The 17,398-nt window shown below is 40.9% G+C and overlaps 1 protein-coding gene across 5 annotated transcripts in view; it reads left to right on the forward strand.

The window, feature by feature from the left end:
• The first annotated feature begins 8,486 nt into the window (after positions 1-8,486).
• The window catches only part of GLP1R (glucagon like peptide 1 receptor), an 89,171-nt gene continuing 80,259 nt past the window's right edge, over positions 8,487-17,398 (forward strand). For 2 of the 5 annotated variants that reach the window (XR_010471546.1, XM_065058157.1), the window contains exon 1: positions 8,488-8,720. Coding sequence is in view for 2 of the 5 variants with exons in the window: in XM_065058157.1 (XP_064914229.1) it covers positions 8,637-8,720 (84 nt within the window). In the remaining 3 variants the exon portion in view is untranslated. Of the gene's footprint in view, positions 8,721-8,943; positions 9,078-17,398 lie in introns of those variants that run through there. The other 3 variants (XR_010471547.1, XM_065058156.1, XM_013367424.3) reach the window with 3 other exon arrangements.

Below are 17,398 nucleotides of genomic sequence, written 5' to 3' on the forward strand. Positions count from 1 at the left end.
TCCTAAATTAACAATTTTTTTTTCAAGTTACTGAACAAGTTACTTCTTGAATCTTTTCATGCTAATTTGCCATTCAAGATACTGCTGTTCAGGTTGGCAGACAGTATTGTGGTCTTGTCAGCAAAACACAAATATTTAACATATGATCAAAAAAAGACAAATACTTGAAATATGACACTTGTCTCTGTGAAATCAAGGTCCTAACTCCTGAAGCTCTGTGTTTGAGAATGAACAGAACATGTCCAGCATTAGCTTAGAGGGTGCAACTATATTCTGTGTTATGCTTTCATCGCTCAGTGGAGCTGTCAGAGGTAAGTTCAAGCAGGTGAGACAATGCAAAACATACACTTTTCTGCTGCTCTAGAGTGGAAGCATCAATTGGAAGTCATAGATTTGGCACTATGTCAAGATACTTCACTTTTCATAGAAGTGGTTGTTTTTAGGTGATGTTTCATGAGAATTCTGGAGCGTGGCTGTAGGATGAGCTTTTATATTACGATGGATAGAGTTAAGAAAAACTGTATAAAAGAGCTTGCAAATGTGGGGGCAAAGAGATTTGTTTTCTGCTCAGGTTGCTAAATTTCACAAAACCACTGATTGGAGCTTGTTCCAAGAAGGTAACATTTCAGCTAAACTTTAACTTAAAAGATTTGTTAATTCCGTAGAATAATTTTCTTCATCTACACCTTCCCCCGCACCCCCCCCCCTCCCCCCACATTCTGGTTGGTTTTAACTAAAATTTGTTCAGCAGAGATTCAGAGTATTAATTTTCTAGGTGGAATATTTTATGGAAAGACCCACAGTTTTCTTGTTTAGTAATCTCATTCACTGACTATACACAATCTTAATTCATTATTTTTTGACCGTCTGGAAGAACATTTGGCAGCAGCACGTAAGTATAATTGTGTTGACACAAGTACTGAAAATCAAATGTGTAGAAAGTGAAAACTGTAGTTTTAAGTATACTGACGTTTCTGCTGATCTTTTTAATATTGGACTGTAATTGTGCAGCTATGAAAAGTCTCTTGATGAGATTTCTTCAGAAGCCTCTGCTATTATTTATACTCCTAGGTAGACAGCACACATACCACACTGGACCTTGTCAGAGGTGACACCTGTACCTGCATCACACAAGCAAGGTATTCCTGAGCCAAGTCTAGTTGCATAAAAGCCAGAAGAGATGCATTTTCCAGTGATTAATACTGCCCTAAGAACACAAAGGAACATGCACAGATTAAGTCGCAGAAATTCAGGAAAACTTCCTCTTCTGTTTTTTGTTGTTGTTTGGTTGGTTGGTTGGTTGTTTTTTAACTTAGCAGCAGCCCACTATAAAGGTCAAATGTAGAAACAGACTTTGGAAACAGAAATACCCCATGATTCTTACATAGCAAAGATTAGAATGGGGAAATAAGACTACACTTTCCATTCTTTGAAATAAACAACTGCTAACATGCATGACTTATTTTTATGCCTCTTTGTCTCCATCACAATTTCTAATTTATTAGATATAAATAGATGCTAATGAGGTCCTTGGGTATATCTGAACAGTCTCTGACTTACTGAATCAACTACTTGATGAATGAATGACTCAACTAAGGTATTACTTAGTTAGATGACAAGTAACTAATGTATGTCTAGGAACACAAGACCCGAGTTATCCACCTTCCACTATCTTCACATTCCCAAATGTCTCAAAGGATTAGTGGTTGTGTTCTGCCAGTTTTTTGGGACTTTAACTTAATCCTTATCTTGCTGATAGACCTATTATTTGGCTTATATTTTTGTATTTTTATTATTAATCAAGATATTCTTCAGACCATTCAGGTGAAGTTCAATCTTCAGCAAAATTATTTTATCATTTTTCATAACTACTCACCCAAAATTTATCTTTAATGTCATTTTCAACATTTACCTTAATTAACATATATTCATCAGTATTTTTCCCCAAAGCCTCATTCAGGTCTAGGGAAATGTGATTCCACCCCCTGGATTTTAAGAAAATATTACCTTTTTATCTTTCTAGGACAAAATGATACATCTGAAGTTAAAGCAGGTCCTCTCTGACCCCTTGCCTTTCCCTCCACCCCTGCCCCAACTCCTGGACTTCCCTTGTGGATCTGCAACTTCTAATATCTTTCAATATCAACAGGTTGACTCGTCCCATTCACCTCACGTTTCATTTTTCCAAAACAATCTTGGCAGCACGTCTTAACAGATAAACTGTCTGCAGCTTCCTGCATATATTCACTAATCAGTAATTCCTGTAACCAGGGTTTATATTTGATATTCAGATTAGTCAGGTGGTTGTTCAAGAGGTTAGCTAATTAAAACTCCTAATATCCATTTCTCAAAGTCTGCTAGCTAATCACCAAAGCAGGATTTCTGTGAACAAATAATCAAAGGCAGAATGACTATTATTTGCCTTACAGACACAGTAATTCGGAGAATCGCGTTAAACAGATTGTCCTTCCTTGCAGCTTCAGATGACTTTTGAGCATGCTGCTGTATAGCGATGGAAATTAATGATGGTTTTGGTCACCCTTTTTGGGGGGGAAATATTTATGATGCCTCAAAAGACACTGTGATTAACAGTTTGTGATCTCCCTCTCACTGGGCACATCAGCACAAAAAGTAAAATTGCTGTAATGTAAATGACCATGTAAATGGAATGGATTTAACCTGCATATTTACAATCTAGAGAATCTCATCCAAACATTACCCTCCTCTTGCTCTCTTTAGTCGTAGCCATGATAGCACACAGGAAACCCATGAAACAGGTTCCTCATCTCATCCATTCAGGGAATATTTTTTGATTCAAAATGCTAAACTTATAAAGGATCACCTCTTTCTCAAGAGACACATCCTGTCCCTCTTCAAGGGATATTTTTCTCAAAAACCCAACAGATGCTGCAGACAAGCCACTAAATGCTTGTCTCAGCATTTGGGAAGCCTTTTACTGAGGGAATCCAGGTCCTACCTACGAGGCATCCAGCAGAAGAGTAGACAGAAATAATCTCTTTGGAAAAGACCAGCATTATGATCATTGCCCAAGACATATATCAAACTCTACAAGACAGTTTTCACTATCACGGTTTCACTTGGTGAGAATATATTGAATTGAGTGATTTCCAAATTATTTCCTCACAAAAAAAAAAAAAAAAAAGAAAAAAAAGAAATAAAAAAGAAAGATACCATTACAGAAGAGGGAGATACAAGACTAACGTACTAATGTTTCAGTCAGTTTTACTTAATGAAGAATAATTTGACTTTACTCTTTCCTTCCTTTGTTCTGCGATTCATAGCTTCTGACTTTCTTCTTGTGAAAAATGAGGAAAGAAATTGGATGCTTTACTGAGTATTTCTTACCATCATTTCCTTTGTTCTAGCGTCTTTGCATTTTGTTCATCCTAGACGACTTCTATAGTCCCAAATACAATTCTTAACAAAGCATTATCGAACAGGGGATTTTTAATTAGGAAATTTGAATTAGGAGTCAGGGATTGTGGTAAGATATTCAAACGATAATAAAGTTGTTTCCTATTCTATTACATGACTGCAAACAACCTTTACATTTCTATACTTCTAAGATTTTAAAATATGGAATATCTGGATCAGAGTCATAAATTACTCAACACATGGCCATATGAATCATTTAACAACATTTTATGGAAAAGATTTAAAACAGTTTATTCTTTATAAGACAGAGAATGTAAGGTTTGTGTTGAAATTAAATACCTATCTAAATAACTCTCTTCATACAATCATTACATGGAATAAATTCCATGAGACAGCCAGACCCCAAAAGTAAACAGAGCTATTTCAGCTCATTATGTAGTTCACACAACTTTAGTTAAAAGAAAATTGCACTCATTTCTTCGTTGTCATCCAGAAATATATAGGCCAAGGTGTACAAGCCATACTATGTGACAGCTGAAAAATGGAGCTGTCTGTTTTGCTTAGGCACTACTCGTTCTTTTTGTATATTAAGATACAACCAGATCATTACATCTGCAACTGCAAAGTAGCAACAATTTAGCTTCATTCATTCTGAGTCTGCATCTACAATACTATGTTATAGATAACTGGGTGATTTCAACCCCTGCGCTCCATCCCTGCATAGCTATAAAGACATTTCATGTACTGGGCGCATTCTCCTACATGTGAGCATGTAACTTAAGTAACAGAACAATTAGCATTTATAAGCACTAAACTAAAAATAATGATGTTATTGAGCAACCTGGTCTAGTGGAAGTTGTCCCTGTCCATGTCAGGGGCTTGGAACTGGATGATCTTTAATGTCCATTCCAACCCAAACCATTCTATGATTCTGTGAGATTTAAAGTATAGATGTGTACTATGGCCAGGAACCAGAAGAAATTCTCCTGCTTCTTAAGGAAAATTTAAAAGTTTTGTACATTAATCCACCACACAACTATTTGCCTCAGCCACATTCTGATATAATATACTGTAAGATAATTTTGAATATTACTAAGATGATTAAATTACCCACTCCCCAAAGTACAGGTTTCAAGGTACAATTCAGATTATTTAGTTTCTACAAAGATATTGAAGGATATATATCTCAAAGACAAGATGATATCCATTCTAAACACCAATGTGCTTGAAATCACAGTTGTAGCTTATGTGTTTCTAACTCTTATTAGCATAATACTACTCAGAGCTACCTATTTTTTTTTTGTTCCATGAAGCCTACAGAAGGCTTTAGCTTAAATGAACTTTTACTTCAGTTAAGCAGGTATCTACACAAATTAAAATAATGCAAACACCATCCACGTTCAATGTTTCAACACTAAAATTCTTCTGCTTCATTTCCTAAATACATAGTTCAAATTTATAAGTGATATATTTGAATAACTTCATAAGTGCTGGGCCTCAGCTCAGATACTTTAAATATTATTGAGCTTGGAAAGATCTTTACTGACAGTTCCTCCTGGCTTTGTGAAGAAAAAAAAATATGAGCCAAAGTGTATTCACTGCTGCAGCACACTAGAGTTAGAAAACACACAAGTAAATAGCTAAGAGCCTTTCAGGCAGAGGGGCAACTCTTACTCAGCCACTGTACAGGGTGGCAACTTCCTCCATTTTTCAAATAAATCCTGAGTTTAGGTAAAACACTTCACTCTCAAAATCTCAGCAACCCTGTACCCTGCAACTTCAAATATACAAGGTAGAAAGGAATAAAATTTCCCAAATCTCAGCAACACTGTGCCCTACAACTTCAAATATACATATACAAGATAGAAAGGAACAAAATCTCACTAAGAGTTTAGATCTATTTGCACTGCGGTTGTTTTCAAGAATTGTATGTCTCTATCCCACAGAGAAACTTATTATAAAATATGATGTTTATAAAAGCGAGTAATTACTGATCATGGAGAAGAATAAAGTGCATAACTTGCACTGAAAACAGACAAAATTCTTTAGGATACTGCCAAAGGCAGCTTAGGAAAACGTCAGTCACTCAGCAAATGTCACAGCAGAAACACGTAGTTTTGCCATGAAACAGATTTTTATCTTTAGAAAGTTTCAGAGACAAAGCATTTGGTCTCATGTGGGACAGGGATGTTACTTTCTGCATACATGAGGCCTGTGGTCATAGTTTTAAGACAGCGGAGCCTGAACCCTTGCGAAGGCGTTGTCTCTCATTGGGAGGTTATTAAAAGAGACACTGAATTTTTCAAAATGCAGGTTTGCCTTCAAAATATAGTAAATTGCATTAATAATGCTCAATGGTCATAGGATTATACAATAATCCCTATGTTGCAGTGTAACTGCAAGGTAGCTTCATCTTAATACATCTGGGAGGTTTGCTCCAGCCTAGGGATAAAGGAACAAGAGAGAAGTCCTGCATTTTAAATAGCATTTTCAGTTCTTCAGCTACAGAAAAAAGATGTGTTTGCCTCAACAAACACTATTCCTAATTGAACAAAGCTTACTCAACTTATTGCATTGCATTTTTCAAACGGAAAAGACCCAGCTCCTTTCAAATTTGGATAGTGTCATTTTAATGCTTTGCTTGGCTGTTTTCAAACTGTTCTTTTCTTACATTAACACTGATAAAAGATCAAGTTAAATTTTAGTATTAATAAAACCATGAATAAATATTACAAAAATCCAGCAGACCCAGGCTTTATAGACAACATTAATCAGTATTTCTCCTTCAAAAAGATTGTAATTTATTGGACAAATACCTTTCCATCTCTAGGAAAATGACCTCTCTTTTATTATAGTGATCTAACTCAACAGGATTTGTTCAGTCTTCTGAAATTTGATAATAGCCTCTTGATGGGCACAATGAAAATAGGCCTGTTCAGAGCTTACTCTGATCCATTTCTTTTCCCCTCCAAAAACATTAACATAGATGACACTACAATATGATGCCATCATACCTAAAAAGTCACCTTTGATTATTTCTGGAACACAGAATTATTCCAAAGTAATACCTCTGCTTCTGAAGTGATATATGTCACCCTCATAGCCCCGATAAGGTACTTCAACAGAGACATGAGTCTGTTCAGTTCTTGAGAAAGCAGCTGCCCCCCTGCTACACACAAGTGCTGGCAGGCACCTTGGGAACAGAAATCCCACCTAGAAAACTTAATTTAAAAGCCTGATGAAGAAACAATAGAAAGCAGCAGAGATTTGCCTGTGAAATAGGTGCACCCTGCTAAGGCTGGTGGTGTTGTGCAGGTGGAAGAGGTTTCTTTCTCTTTACATAAAGGTTCCTCTTGCCTGGCTCAAAGGAAGCTGGAGGAGCTTTTGCTGAGTTGCCTGGTGTTTTTGTTCATTTACTGAAAGCAGATGTAACATGCAGGGTCTTCAGGTGCCAAGAGGTAAGGCCAGCCCATAGGTACTTCCAAATGGGATCAAGTGTTGGGCTTCAAGTAAAAGATGCCTGTGAGGTATAAGCAGGCTAGAGCCGTGGCTTCTCTTAGCCGTTCAGGAGAGTCAAACCATACAAAACAGTTAACAGTAAACTGTTATTTTTCCTAGTCATGTTTCTATTATAAGTAGTCTGGTATTGCAGATGCTTTCTGGTTGCTTCCTTCAAGGATATGTGATAACTCCACATAACAGAAATGTAGTTTTTTACAGAAGTTTCTTAGATCTATGTGTAATTTGTCTTAGTGCGCACACACAGTAAAATACAGACTCAGGCAAAATAAGTAGGCTTTTCCTTGTCTCATTATCTTCATACCTTTGAAGCAAACATTGGTTATGGTTTAAATCTTTTAAATCTGATTTCTCTAATAATCACAGTCTTTTCATTGTTTCAAGTAATATTACTGTGGCTGAACATGCATTTTCAATTAGATCTTTATTTTTCATTCCTCCTAACAGCTCCCTAAGTCTTCATCAATATCTGCAGCAGACATCTTTTTCTATATGAAGAGTATTTATTCTACTGGAATAGTAAAAAATAGCAATGCAAGAAACATCATCTGACATCATCAACTAACTTGGGGTCTTCAGGAATCATCTCTTTTAGCAACTCAAAATGTATATTTATTCTCTCCTCTCTGGAAGTAATTTTTTTTTTCCTTCAGTCTTTGTTTTCTTTTGCTTTAGAAAAGTTGAAGGAAGTATCTTATCGGCCTTCAGTCAACCAAAACATTGTGGCAAATTTTTTCTGCCTGGAGTTAGCTGTTGAGATGTAAATGCTGTTGCGGCAATTCACGCGCTGAAGAATTTCATGATCTCACAGCATTGATTCTCTGACTAGTTACATTGCCAAAGCATCAACCTAATGCTGTATCTGAAATTAATATACAACATTAATATTTAAGTTATTAACTTCTTTATATTCCAGTAGTATCTAACAGACCAATGTGAAATCTTTACCCCAGTTCCCAGTTCAGTTTTGATATTTCCTTCTAGATCTGGTAGGTTCTGTGTGCTTTCTCCTTCCAGATTCTGGTGTATAACCTCACCCAATATACATGATTTATTGAGGGTTTAGTTTTACTAGTCAGTGCAAAGCGAATAAGTAAGCACAATAATATAAACCTAGTCCAAAACAAATTCAGAGGATCCTTTTGCTAGGCAAATAAGATTACTAAACCCTCCAATTTGACACATCACCCTACTGCTTGGACTGACCCGTGCCCTGGCTTTAATTTAGAAACCAAGCTCTAATCTGACGTGCAGCTCTGCAAATTCATGTTACAAATGGATAATTGCATTTACTGTTATTAAAAACTAATAAAACGTGGACGTCACGAACAGCACAAAGGCCACCAAGATGCTCAAGCCTGGACAAAGTCAGACTAAAACAAAAGAAGTTGAAGAGCTGGGGGTCAGGATGGCAAACGACTTTTCTCGGTTTTTCTTCCTTTTTGCTTCCCCTCCCCGAAACAGTCCTTCGCGCTGACGACACCAGCCCCCAGCGCGTCCGCCCCGCACACCGCGGAGCGACCCCCGGAGCCCCAGCACCGCCGGCCGCCGCGGGGCCGGGCCGCACCGCACCGCACCTGGGCCGGCCCCGTCCCCGCCTCCGCCGCCGCTACAAAAGCGGCCGCCGGGGCGCCTGCCGCCGCGCTTCTGTCCCCTGCCGCGGAACCTCCGCGGGAGCCGGAGCCTCGCTGGGCCCCCGCGCATGGGGGGCTGCCCCGGACATGCCCTTCTCCCCGCCGGCGGCGCCGCTCGGCTTCGCCGTCCTGCTGCTGGCCGCTGCGGGAAGGTCCCTCCCCGTCAGGCGGGTGAGTGCTGCGGACGTACCGGTACCCCCGCCGCTGCCCGGCCCGGCGTCCCGAGGTTATTTCCCCCTCCCGTCAGCGCTGGGGCGGGGGCTGCTCTCCGCCGCGGTTTTCCGCGCCGCGGAGCGGGAGGGGGGTGCGGGGGAACTGCGGGTGCCCCTCGAGGACCAGCTGGAAGTTAAATCCGTTACTTTTTGGGTGCTCGCGTCGACACTTGCAGCAGAACAAGCGGCCACCGGGGACGTGGGGTTGCGGCGCGGGGACGTTCCGCGCGTGGGCCCCACTGCGAGTTTGGGTTTGAGGCGAGCGAAGGGGGGAAAGAAGCGGAGACGCGGGCACTGCGAGGACGTTGCCCTCGAGGTAACGCTCCCTCCCCGCCACGGGAAATAACACGCTTGTTTGTCATGTCAGACGACCGTGGGAAAAACAGAGCGGGGCCGTGGCGGTGGGTAGGGAGTCGGCTGGAGGGGGAGCGGGTGGGACCCCCCTTTTCTGAAACTTAGCAGGGGGCGAGGCGGAGGGTGATGCTCCGCAGGAGGCACGGGGCAGGGTCTGCCGGGGCGGCTCATCTCACCGCTACCTCCCCAAAACGCCGGGCGAAATGCTTTAATGCTTCCTTTGGCGGCGACCAGGTGAAGCAACTGAGGCTGCTGGGTTTTCCTCTTGTTTCGCGGGCCCCGTGGGCGCGGTGGAGCTGCCAGCGCTGACGAGCCGTGTCATGGGAGAGCCCTGAGCAGCGGCAGGCTCGGCCGGAGGCTGCTCGGGCAGGAGCTGGGCTGTGTGACCCGCACAGAGCGAGGCTGGGAAACCAAAGTAGAATTCGTGGTCAAGAGCATCGAGAGGCAATGGGGAAGAGGGAGTGGGTGAGGGAAGGATGGACAGAGAAGGCTGACCACAATTTTGTGGGGTTGTGGGGGAGTGCTGCTGTAAGGAGAGCAAGGACGGACGGGAAGCTGAGGTTGTGGGTTGCAGAGGTGAAGCGAGGGACAGTGAAGCTGATGATGGACCAAGTTTACTGCCTGTGCAGCTTCTTTTCAGGTGCTAAAAGTTTGAGGTTTATACAGAACAGCACTAAGATGATCTGTTTAGTTCCCAACTAAGTCTCAGTTGGTAGGGTTGTCTGTTTGTAGTGGGTTTTCCTTGTTATTATGGACAACCAGCCTTTAAAGGAGCAACAGGCACAAGTTGCATCAGGGAAAATTCCAGTTAGGAAAATCTCTATCATGAAGATGATCAAACACTGAAATGGTGGCCCAGTGAGAGTGGGGAGCCTACATCCATGGTGCTTGTTATTTGACAGGATAAGGCACTGGAGCAGCTTGAGGTTGTACTGCTGAGCAAACTAATGATGTGGCTGCCAGAGGCAGAGAGTCAAAGTGAAGCACCTTTCCTAGCAAAGGGGTCTCCTTTAGCTGGATGTAGAACTGGGGAGAGGTGAGAAGACAGAGGCTTCTGTGGTCTCAACACTATGGTCACCCTTGGACTTCAGTGTTGATTATTCCAAAAAGTACTTTTATAGCCTCTTCTGACACTAGAGGGTCTTAGCTGACAACTTGTCTGGAGCACCAATTGTGCTTGTCATATGCTGAGAAAATGTACAAAATACTCTGCTTAATCCTAAGTATACAGACGTGTGGGACTTTTGCTGTCAGGAGTCCTTTCTCAGGTTCAGTTCAGAATAGTGTTAAAGTTAATATTTAACGTAAACTGAAAATAGCATTGATTACACAGTAGGGGATAGTAAAATCCAGGAGACAGCAATCAGCTGCAAGGTCTTCTGGTTTAAATGGGGAGGATGTCTGAGAGGAAGGTAGAATGATTTGATATGTAGTTGGAGGAGGAACTGTTTTTTTGGTGCTGTGACTGTTTTCCTTTGATCTTTCCTCTCTCTCCCTCCAGCTCCTCAAACAAATGAGAAAAGAGGGGGAGAAGAGGAAGCCGAGAATGTGTGTAAAAGGAGAAAATGTAGAGTTTCTATGTGAGGTGGTACTTCATACTTGCCATCATCTTAAATGGAGGGTGACTGGAAGTTGCTTAATAAGTGTCTAGATCTTCCTTACTCCATTAAAAGTAGTAGAATGACCAAGAGCTGGTAGTATGTGGCTGCATTGCAGAATTTTATGACTAATGACAAGCCTGAGTCCTTTCCCTGCTCTCCTCAGCTCTTATATCTGAAGTGCTCTTGTATGGAAATAGAAAAGTACTCACATCAATATCAACACTTACATTAATTAGACCGTATAAGTATGCGTATGCTGTTGGTGCTCTCTTAATATTGTGTTATTTAGGCTTATTTAGATACAGTTGCTAGTCTGTTCTCCAAACTAACAGTCAGCATGACTTCTTAGGTTGCAGGTGTTAGGGACGCATATAGTTGCTGCTACTTGCTCAGCCTTCTGAAGCCTTCAGTGGCTGCTTCTCATTCTGCAGCATCTGCTATAACCATGGGTATCTAGTATCAGGTATTTCTCTCAGAGAGTACTACCTTGGAATCCTGAAAAGCCATGATGAAAAGATACACTGTCAGTGGGTGGCTTTGAATGCGTCATTAGTCTGCTGTACTCTTGCAGCAGTCTTGCAGGACCATGCATGCTTTGACTTTGTCTTCTGTTGTGTGCCCTAGTGCTGAGAGGACTGAACCAAGGCTTGTGATTACCACTGTCTTGTAGATTGTGTTCCTTAGAAGTCATAAGGGTTGGAAAATGGCTATAGAGCTTGGCTAAAAAACAATAGAAAAATTGAAAAGTGACCTGGAAACTAGTGACTCCATGCAGAAGCAAGGACGGGGAGTCAGGCTGCATCTGGATTAGCTGATCTTTACCTGGGCTAAAATGCCTCCATACATAGGTTGGCTGGAAGTTCTGCATCATTCCTTATTATTTCTCTATTTTCTGTTCCCAAAAACTTGCACAGAGCTGGTTTTCTTTCCTGCTCTTTGACAATCACAATGTGCTAGACAAGTCACAGCAGCATGTACCAGTACTGGTGTAGAAAGCAATGGAGGGAAGGGTGAACAGACAAGGTCTGACACTGTGCCACCTTGCTGTAGTTTTTATCAAATGAGACTTGGCTGGCTTTTAGGTAATGGGCTCCTTTCCAAGGAATATGGCCAGGTTCTTCAAAAGTTAATATTTGCAGGCTACTGAAATTCATGATTATATTAGTATGGTGTAAAACTCTAAATTGCTTAATAGTACAATAATCTAAATTAATACAGATTAAATTGGCATCCCAAAGGACTAACACCTTTTGTATTCAGAAAATGATGTGTTTTTTGTTGTTTGCTTTTTTCTTTAGTAATGACACTAATTTTCTAGAAACTCTGTGAAGCTAGTGACAGTGTGTGTGCTATAAACCAGATGCCCTAATGCAGCAAATCTGATTATACACACTAAAAATAAGATAATTTCTTGTTATAATATCCCAAACCTCCCAAACCTAAATGTATGGGAGGGATAGGAACAACAACAAAAAACAAACAAACAAACTCCCAAACATTTCAGCCTTAAGGAGCCTAGGATATCAGATCTCCAAGAGCCAATGGAAAGGACTGTATTTCACACAGCAGAGCAATGACTTGGCTTGTTGTATTGTTTTAAAGTACTAATGTCTGATCCAGGCAAGTTTAAGTTATTGAAAGAGTTATCAAATCTTTTTACCTTTCCCTATATTTCTAGGGCCGCTGCTGCCCTGCCCCACACCAAACTAGGCAGCAGTCTGAAATAGTTTGGACAAAAGTATTTGAAGTGTAGGCGGATACAGCTGGATGTGGAAGGGCTTGTTTCATGGCTGTACGAGCAGTGGGGTGTGTGTATCTCTCTTCTGTGAGAGAAAAACTTGTGTTCTCAAAGTGATGGACATGGAGCTTTGAATAACTAAAACTTGCCCTCCAAAAGCTTTGTAGCGCAGTAAAGTTCAATGAAACTGGGTTTAATGTACAAAGCATAAACAGTTGTCTGCTGGCTGTCAAACAGATTATAAAGGTATTGTATCATATCCTGTTTCTGTTAGCTTCTCAAACTAAACCAAGCTTTAATTAGCTGCATTGATTGATCGCCAGTTACTTGAGAGGACAAACCAGGAGCTTTTATCTCTGAAATCGCAGGGCCTTTGCTAGTTTATAACTTGGAGAAGTCCTTTGGAAACTGATTGTTTCCTTCTGCAATGCTGTAGCAAAATGAAAGCTATTATCTTTGCGTTTGCCTTCTTTCATTAAAAACTTTTGTATTTCTCTCTCTGTGGTAAACCAGTGTATGCACTGCTGCCAAGGCTGTCTGCTCAAGTTTCCTTGGCACAGTGCATCAGTTCTATTAATTAGTATCTTTACAACAGTAAGTTTACACAATAGCAGATATGTCTTTGCTGTGGAAAAAAGTTGTCTGCTCTGGAGGTAAGAGACCTTCTATTTAAGCCCTACAATGTTGTTTTCTTGTGAGGCTGAATTAAAACATCAGATAGAAGCCCCTTTAATGAAATAATGTCTTTCTAACCTGGGTACCCAAGAAAAGACTAAGTTTAATACTTGCATCCAATGCTTCCCTGCAGAAAAGCGATAGGATAAACAGTACCTAGGGATCTCTTGCTTGCCGAATGTAAGGTAGCCCCTTAAATGTCATAGTTTTATACTAAATGCAGCAAATTTGAACTTACAGTAGGTAAATATAGGCTTGCTGCTGGTGGTTGAGTACTGTTCTTTGATGTCTCTTTTTGGCCAGCATTGGAAACTGGTAGTTATAAATTGCAGCCACACTGTCCTGTGATCCGCTGCATCCCAGTGTCCCTTAAGTGTGAACGTGGAGGCGATTATGAAATGCATGTCAGTCTTCACAGGCAGGAGGAGAATTCTTCAGGCGAAGTTGCAGCAGCAGTATCGTAACCTACTCCACTGCTGGAGGAGGGTAGATGGCTCTACTCTTAGTGTCATGAATGTGGACCCATGAAAAGGGAAACTCCCTGCGGTTTTATCGGGACTTCAGTAAGCCTTACAGACAGTGTTCCTGGGACACAGCGTGGCAGATGTTTGTGGCGGAGAACACGAGTGAATTTCCACCAGTTGTCTTCCTCTTCATCTTTGTGGTCTTATTTTCTCAAAGAAACAAGCAGCAGCCCCTGCCTCCAATATATGGGAATGAATTGATACAGGTTGCTAAGTGCAGACATGATGGCATAAGAATCTCTTTCTCAAATGCTTACACGAAAACCTTGTGAGCAACCCCCCACCTCACGTTTAAGTATGGCATGTCTCATAAATACTGCAGTTATGTATAGAACAGACACAGGTTTAATTTAATCGAATGAATGATTACAAAATAGTAACTGGGTAGAGCAAATTGTAGTTTACACAGGTGGAAAAGAATAGTTCATTCAGCTGGTCTTTTTACTGACTGCATCTTATTGCTGTTTCACTGTAATTGATTGTTAATGGATTGCCATCTTCGTGCAGTCTGGTATTGACTGCTGTTTTTCTTGCAATTGATTGTATTTCGTTGTTGGTTCACTCTCTTGCCATCTTTATTTGTTTTATGCTGGTTTTCCCATTTACTGTATTTTTCTTTCTTATGCTCTTCTGTCCATTGAGCTCATCCGCATTCTTCTGTTCTGTTCTTGTCCTGTCTCACTTATGCACATGCCCTGCCACTCTCCCAGTGCTGCCTTTGATGCCTTCCTGTCAATTTTTGGAACTTAAGTTCTTATCTTGATGTGTGGTTTTAACTTTAGTTTGCTGCTGCCCTTTTCCTTGTTCTGTTGCTACTCCTATGCACTCTCTGTTGTGCTATGGGAGAAGTTTAGGAAAGTGAACCTGCTTTCTGATCATGCCTTGGAAGTAGCTAAAGAGTCAAGATTTGTGTGGAGAAACATTCTGCAAATATTGAACTCTGAACTCCTTGAGTGTGATTGAGAAGCTTGTGGCTCTTTTGGTGCCTTGTGTTCTTCTCTACCTGTTGCCTTAAAGGGCAAGTAAGCATGAGGTAGCTTACCATCTAAAATTTGTTACACTTTGGGCATATTGTCTGCTCATGCATTTATGCCTCTTACCATTGTTCACACTGATTTTTATACATATATATATATATATATACACACACACACATATACATATAAATATACAGACACACATATATATATATTTTTCCCCTTCTTTCTCCATGAAGCAGTTTCTTGTCAATTTATTAGACTTAATGTCTTCAGGGCAAACAGGAGTGGTATGTTTGTGGACATATCTGCATGGGATAGTCTCCTTTATTTTGCTTTCTTTAAGACTTGCATTTCTGACTGTGTCATATTGGTAACCCTTCTGACATCTGCAGTTCTGGTGCTGCTCAACACATCACTCTGAAACAAAGCTTTACTGGAAGGCCTAGCATCAAGTGAACCAAAACACTTCTGTGACCACCCTAAGGGAAAAGGTGGAGGGAGAATGGTGCTCTTGTATATATCCTGGTGGCCACTGAGACTTTTGCACTGAGTACATCTCTGGTGCTTGGCAGAAGCTTATGGAATAGTCCTGCACCAGAGCATGCTTTTGTGGCAGCACGAGCTGTTTAGACCATGACTGGCTCTTTTGTGTGGACAAGACAAATGCAGACAAGCAGCTCAGCGACTGGAAGAGCTTCCCTGAGTGCTCTGGCTCTGCTCATAATGGGTATTTCTCTGGTGCTTTGAAAGGTGGTCCAGCTACTTGTGAGCATGCCTTAGGTGTTGAAACAAGTTGAGGAATGGCAGCTGATGCTGTAAGCAAGCTTTACCACATTGTCTACTGAGCTCTGATAATCAAGGGAGACATACAAAACTCCTTCCAAAGGAGTGTATGGATTGCACCTCTTAAAATCTGACTTGGGCTATGTAGCATCAGTCTTCCTTTTCCTCTGAATTCTGCTACCAGAAAACTTCTGTTTCTTTCCCATAGGAAGCAACTGTCTTATTTTTCCATTTGCTAATACTCGTACTCCCTTTATTGACCAACTATATTCACCCTTATATATAGTTTCATTTTGAAAACTGAAAAATGTTTGGTTTCTTGTGTGTTTGTGGGTTTTTTTTCCTCAAAGCATAGTCCAGTTGTTTCATTGCAGCTCAGCTCTTCGTAACTAAGTTTCAAAGAGTTTGTTTTTAATGTCACCTGATTATGAGTCAAATTTTGCATTTGTTCATCTTTTTCATTGGTTCAGTCTTTCATCAGCATCTGAAAAAAGCCCTCAAACCAACAACCAACCAGACACCAACAAATGAGTATAATTGGACTGCACAACCATGTAGGGTGTGACTGGAGGGAATAAAGGAGAGATGGCCAGTAGATGACTTCTCTACTGCAGCAAGTGTGACTCAGTACTCTTAAGAATCTCTTAGACCAAATAAATCAGAGTATTACCTTGTTACCTTGATGAGTGTAAAAACTCGCACCCACCTTCAAAAAAACAAAGCTGAAAGAAGACCCTAAACCAGAACTGAACTTAGATAGCATTGTAGAACATCCATTTTTTTAAGTCTGCTGTCACTGTGTAGGGCATTAAAAGGATATTATGTGAGAGGATATGGTGCGTCCCTGCAGTTGCAGAGATCTCATCACCAAATCTTGTATATTTTGAAGATGACATAGTCAACTTTTAATGGAGAGAAGGACAAAGGGTCTGCTCAGTTAAATGGGCAGACTCTGTTTTTAAGTTAGTTGTCAGATTTGAGGATACATCTTGGGGAGAGGTTGGAGACATTAGGCTGACTTTCTCTTGCCTTCTGTCTGTCCTCCTGTGATATTCTTCTCTTTCTAAGCTTTTTGTTAAGTAGAAGATAAATCCTAGGCACAGCATGCCATAAGTGCTGTCAGCAACTCAGCAGATTTTTTTTGTTCCCTCCTGTAAGGGAGAATAACTCAGAACTATTGCAGGTAAAGGCAGAATCTTTGCACGCTTTGGAGGGTGTTTCTGGTCTAGTTCCCTGTTTCTGCAGGTGCATGGTAGAAATTATGAAGTATGGGGTTAATGTGACTACTAAGCTGTGGTGTGAAATAGTAGTAATTATTGCCTTTCAAACCTTCTGGGAGAGACTGACATGCCTGATATCTGTGAGCTTCCATCATAAGATTAATTTCCTGACATACACGGACTCCTGGCTATGCATTAGCCTCTCCACAGATTTTCTTCAAGATGGAAATTGATAACTTTGTTTGCTCCTCTGACATGTCTAGAGTGCTGTACAGAAACTGTTGAAGAGTTGCTGTAAGACATTTTGACATAGAGAAAGGGTTGGGTGTACAGAAGCATTGACAAGCATCGCATGTCTTACTTTATGCCAAAACTGAAGGGGGAGAATCAGGAAACTTTCAAAAGACTTTGTTACAGAATGCTCTATTCAAGTCACTACTTCATGAAATGAATTAGTTTACTCATCCCAATTTGATCTTTGTGTTGTTCAGGCTCCGTTACAGTGAACTCCTTGGAACCTGGCATAAGGTGGCAGGGCAAGGTACCTGTCTGGTTTGAGAAGTCCATAAGCCTGTTGCCTTTATGGCTGGCTGTGACTCCTCTACAGACTGATCATTCTGCTGAGGAGTTTTGTACACAGAAATCCTAATTCTGTGCCTTGCAGACAGGGTGAGAATCTTGGTTTCAGTGCTTGAATTTTTCACTCTGTTTCAGTAGGTGAGATTGAGGAGGAAGTGTGAAGCTTGAAAGGAATACCAACAT

Source organism: Columba livia, chromosome 3 (genome assembly GCF_036013475.1).
Source record: "Columba livia isolate bColLiv1 breed racing homer chromosome 3, bColLiv1.pat.W.v2, whole genome shotgun sequence".
Lineage (NCBI taxonomy): Eukaryota > Metazoa > Chordata > Aves > Columbiformes > Columbidae > Columba > Columba livia.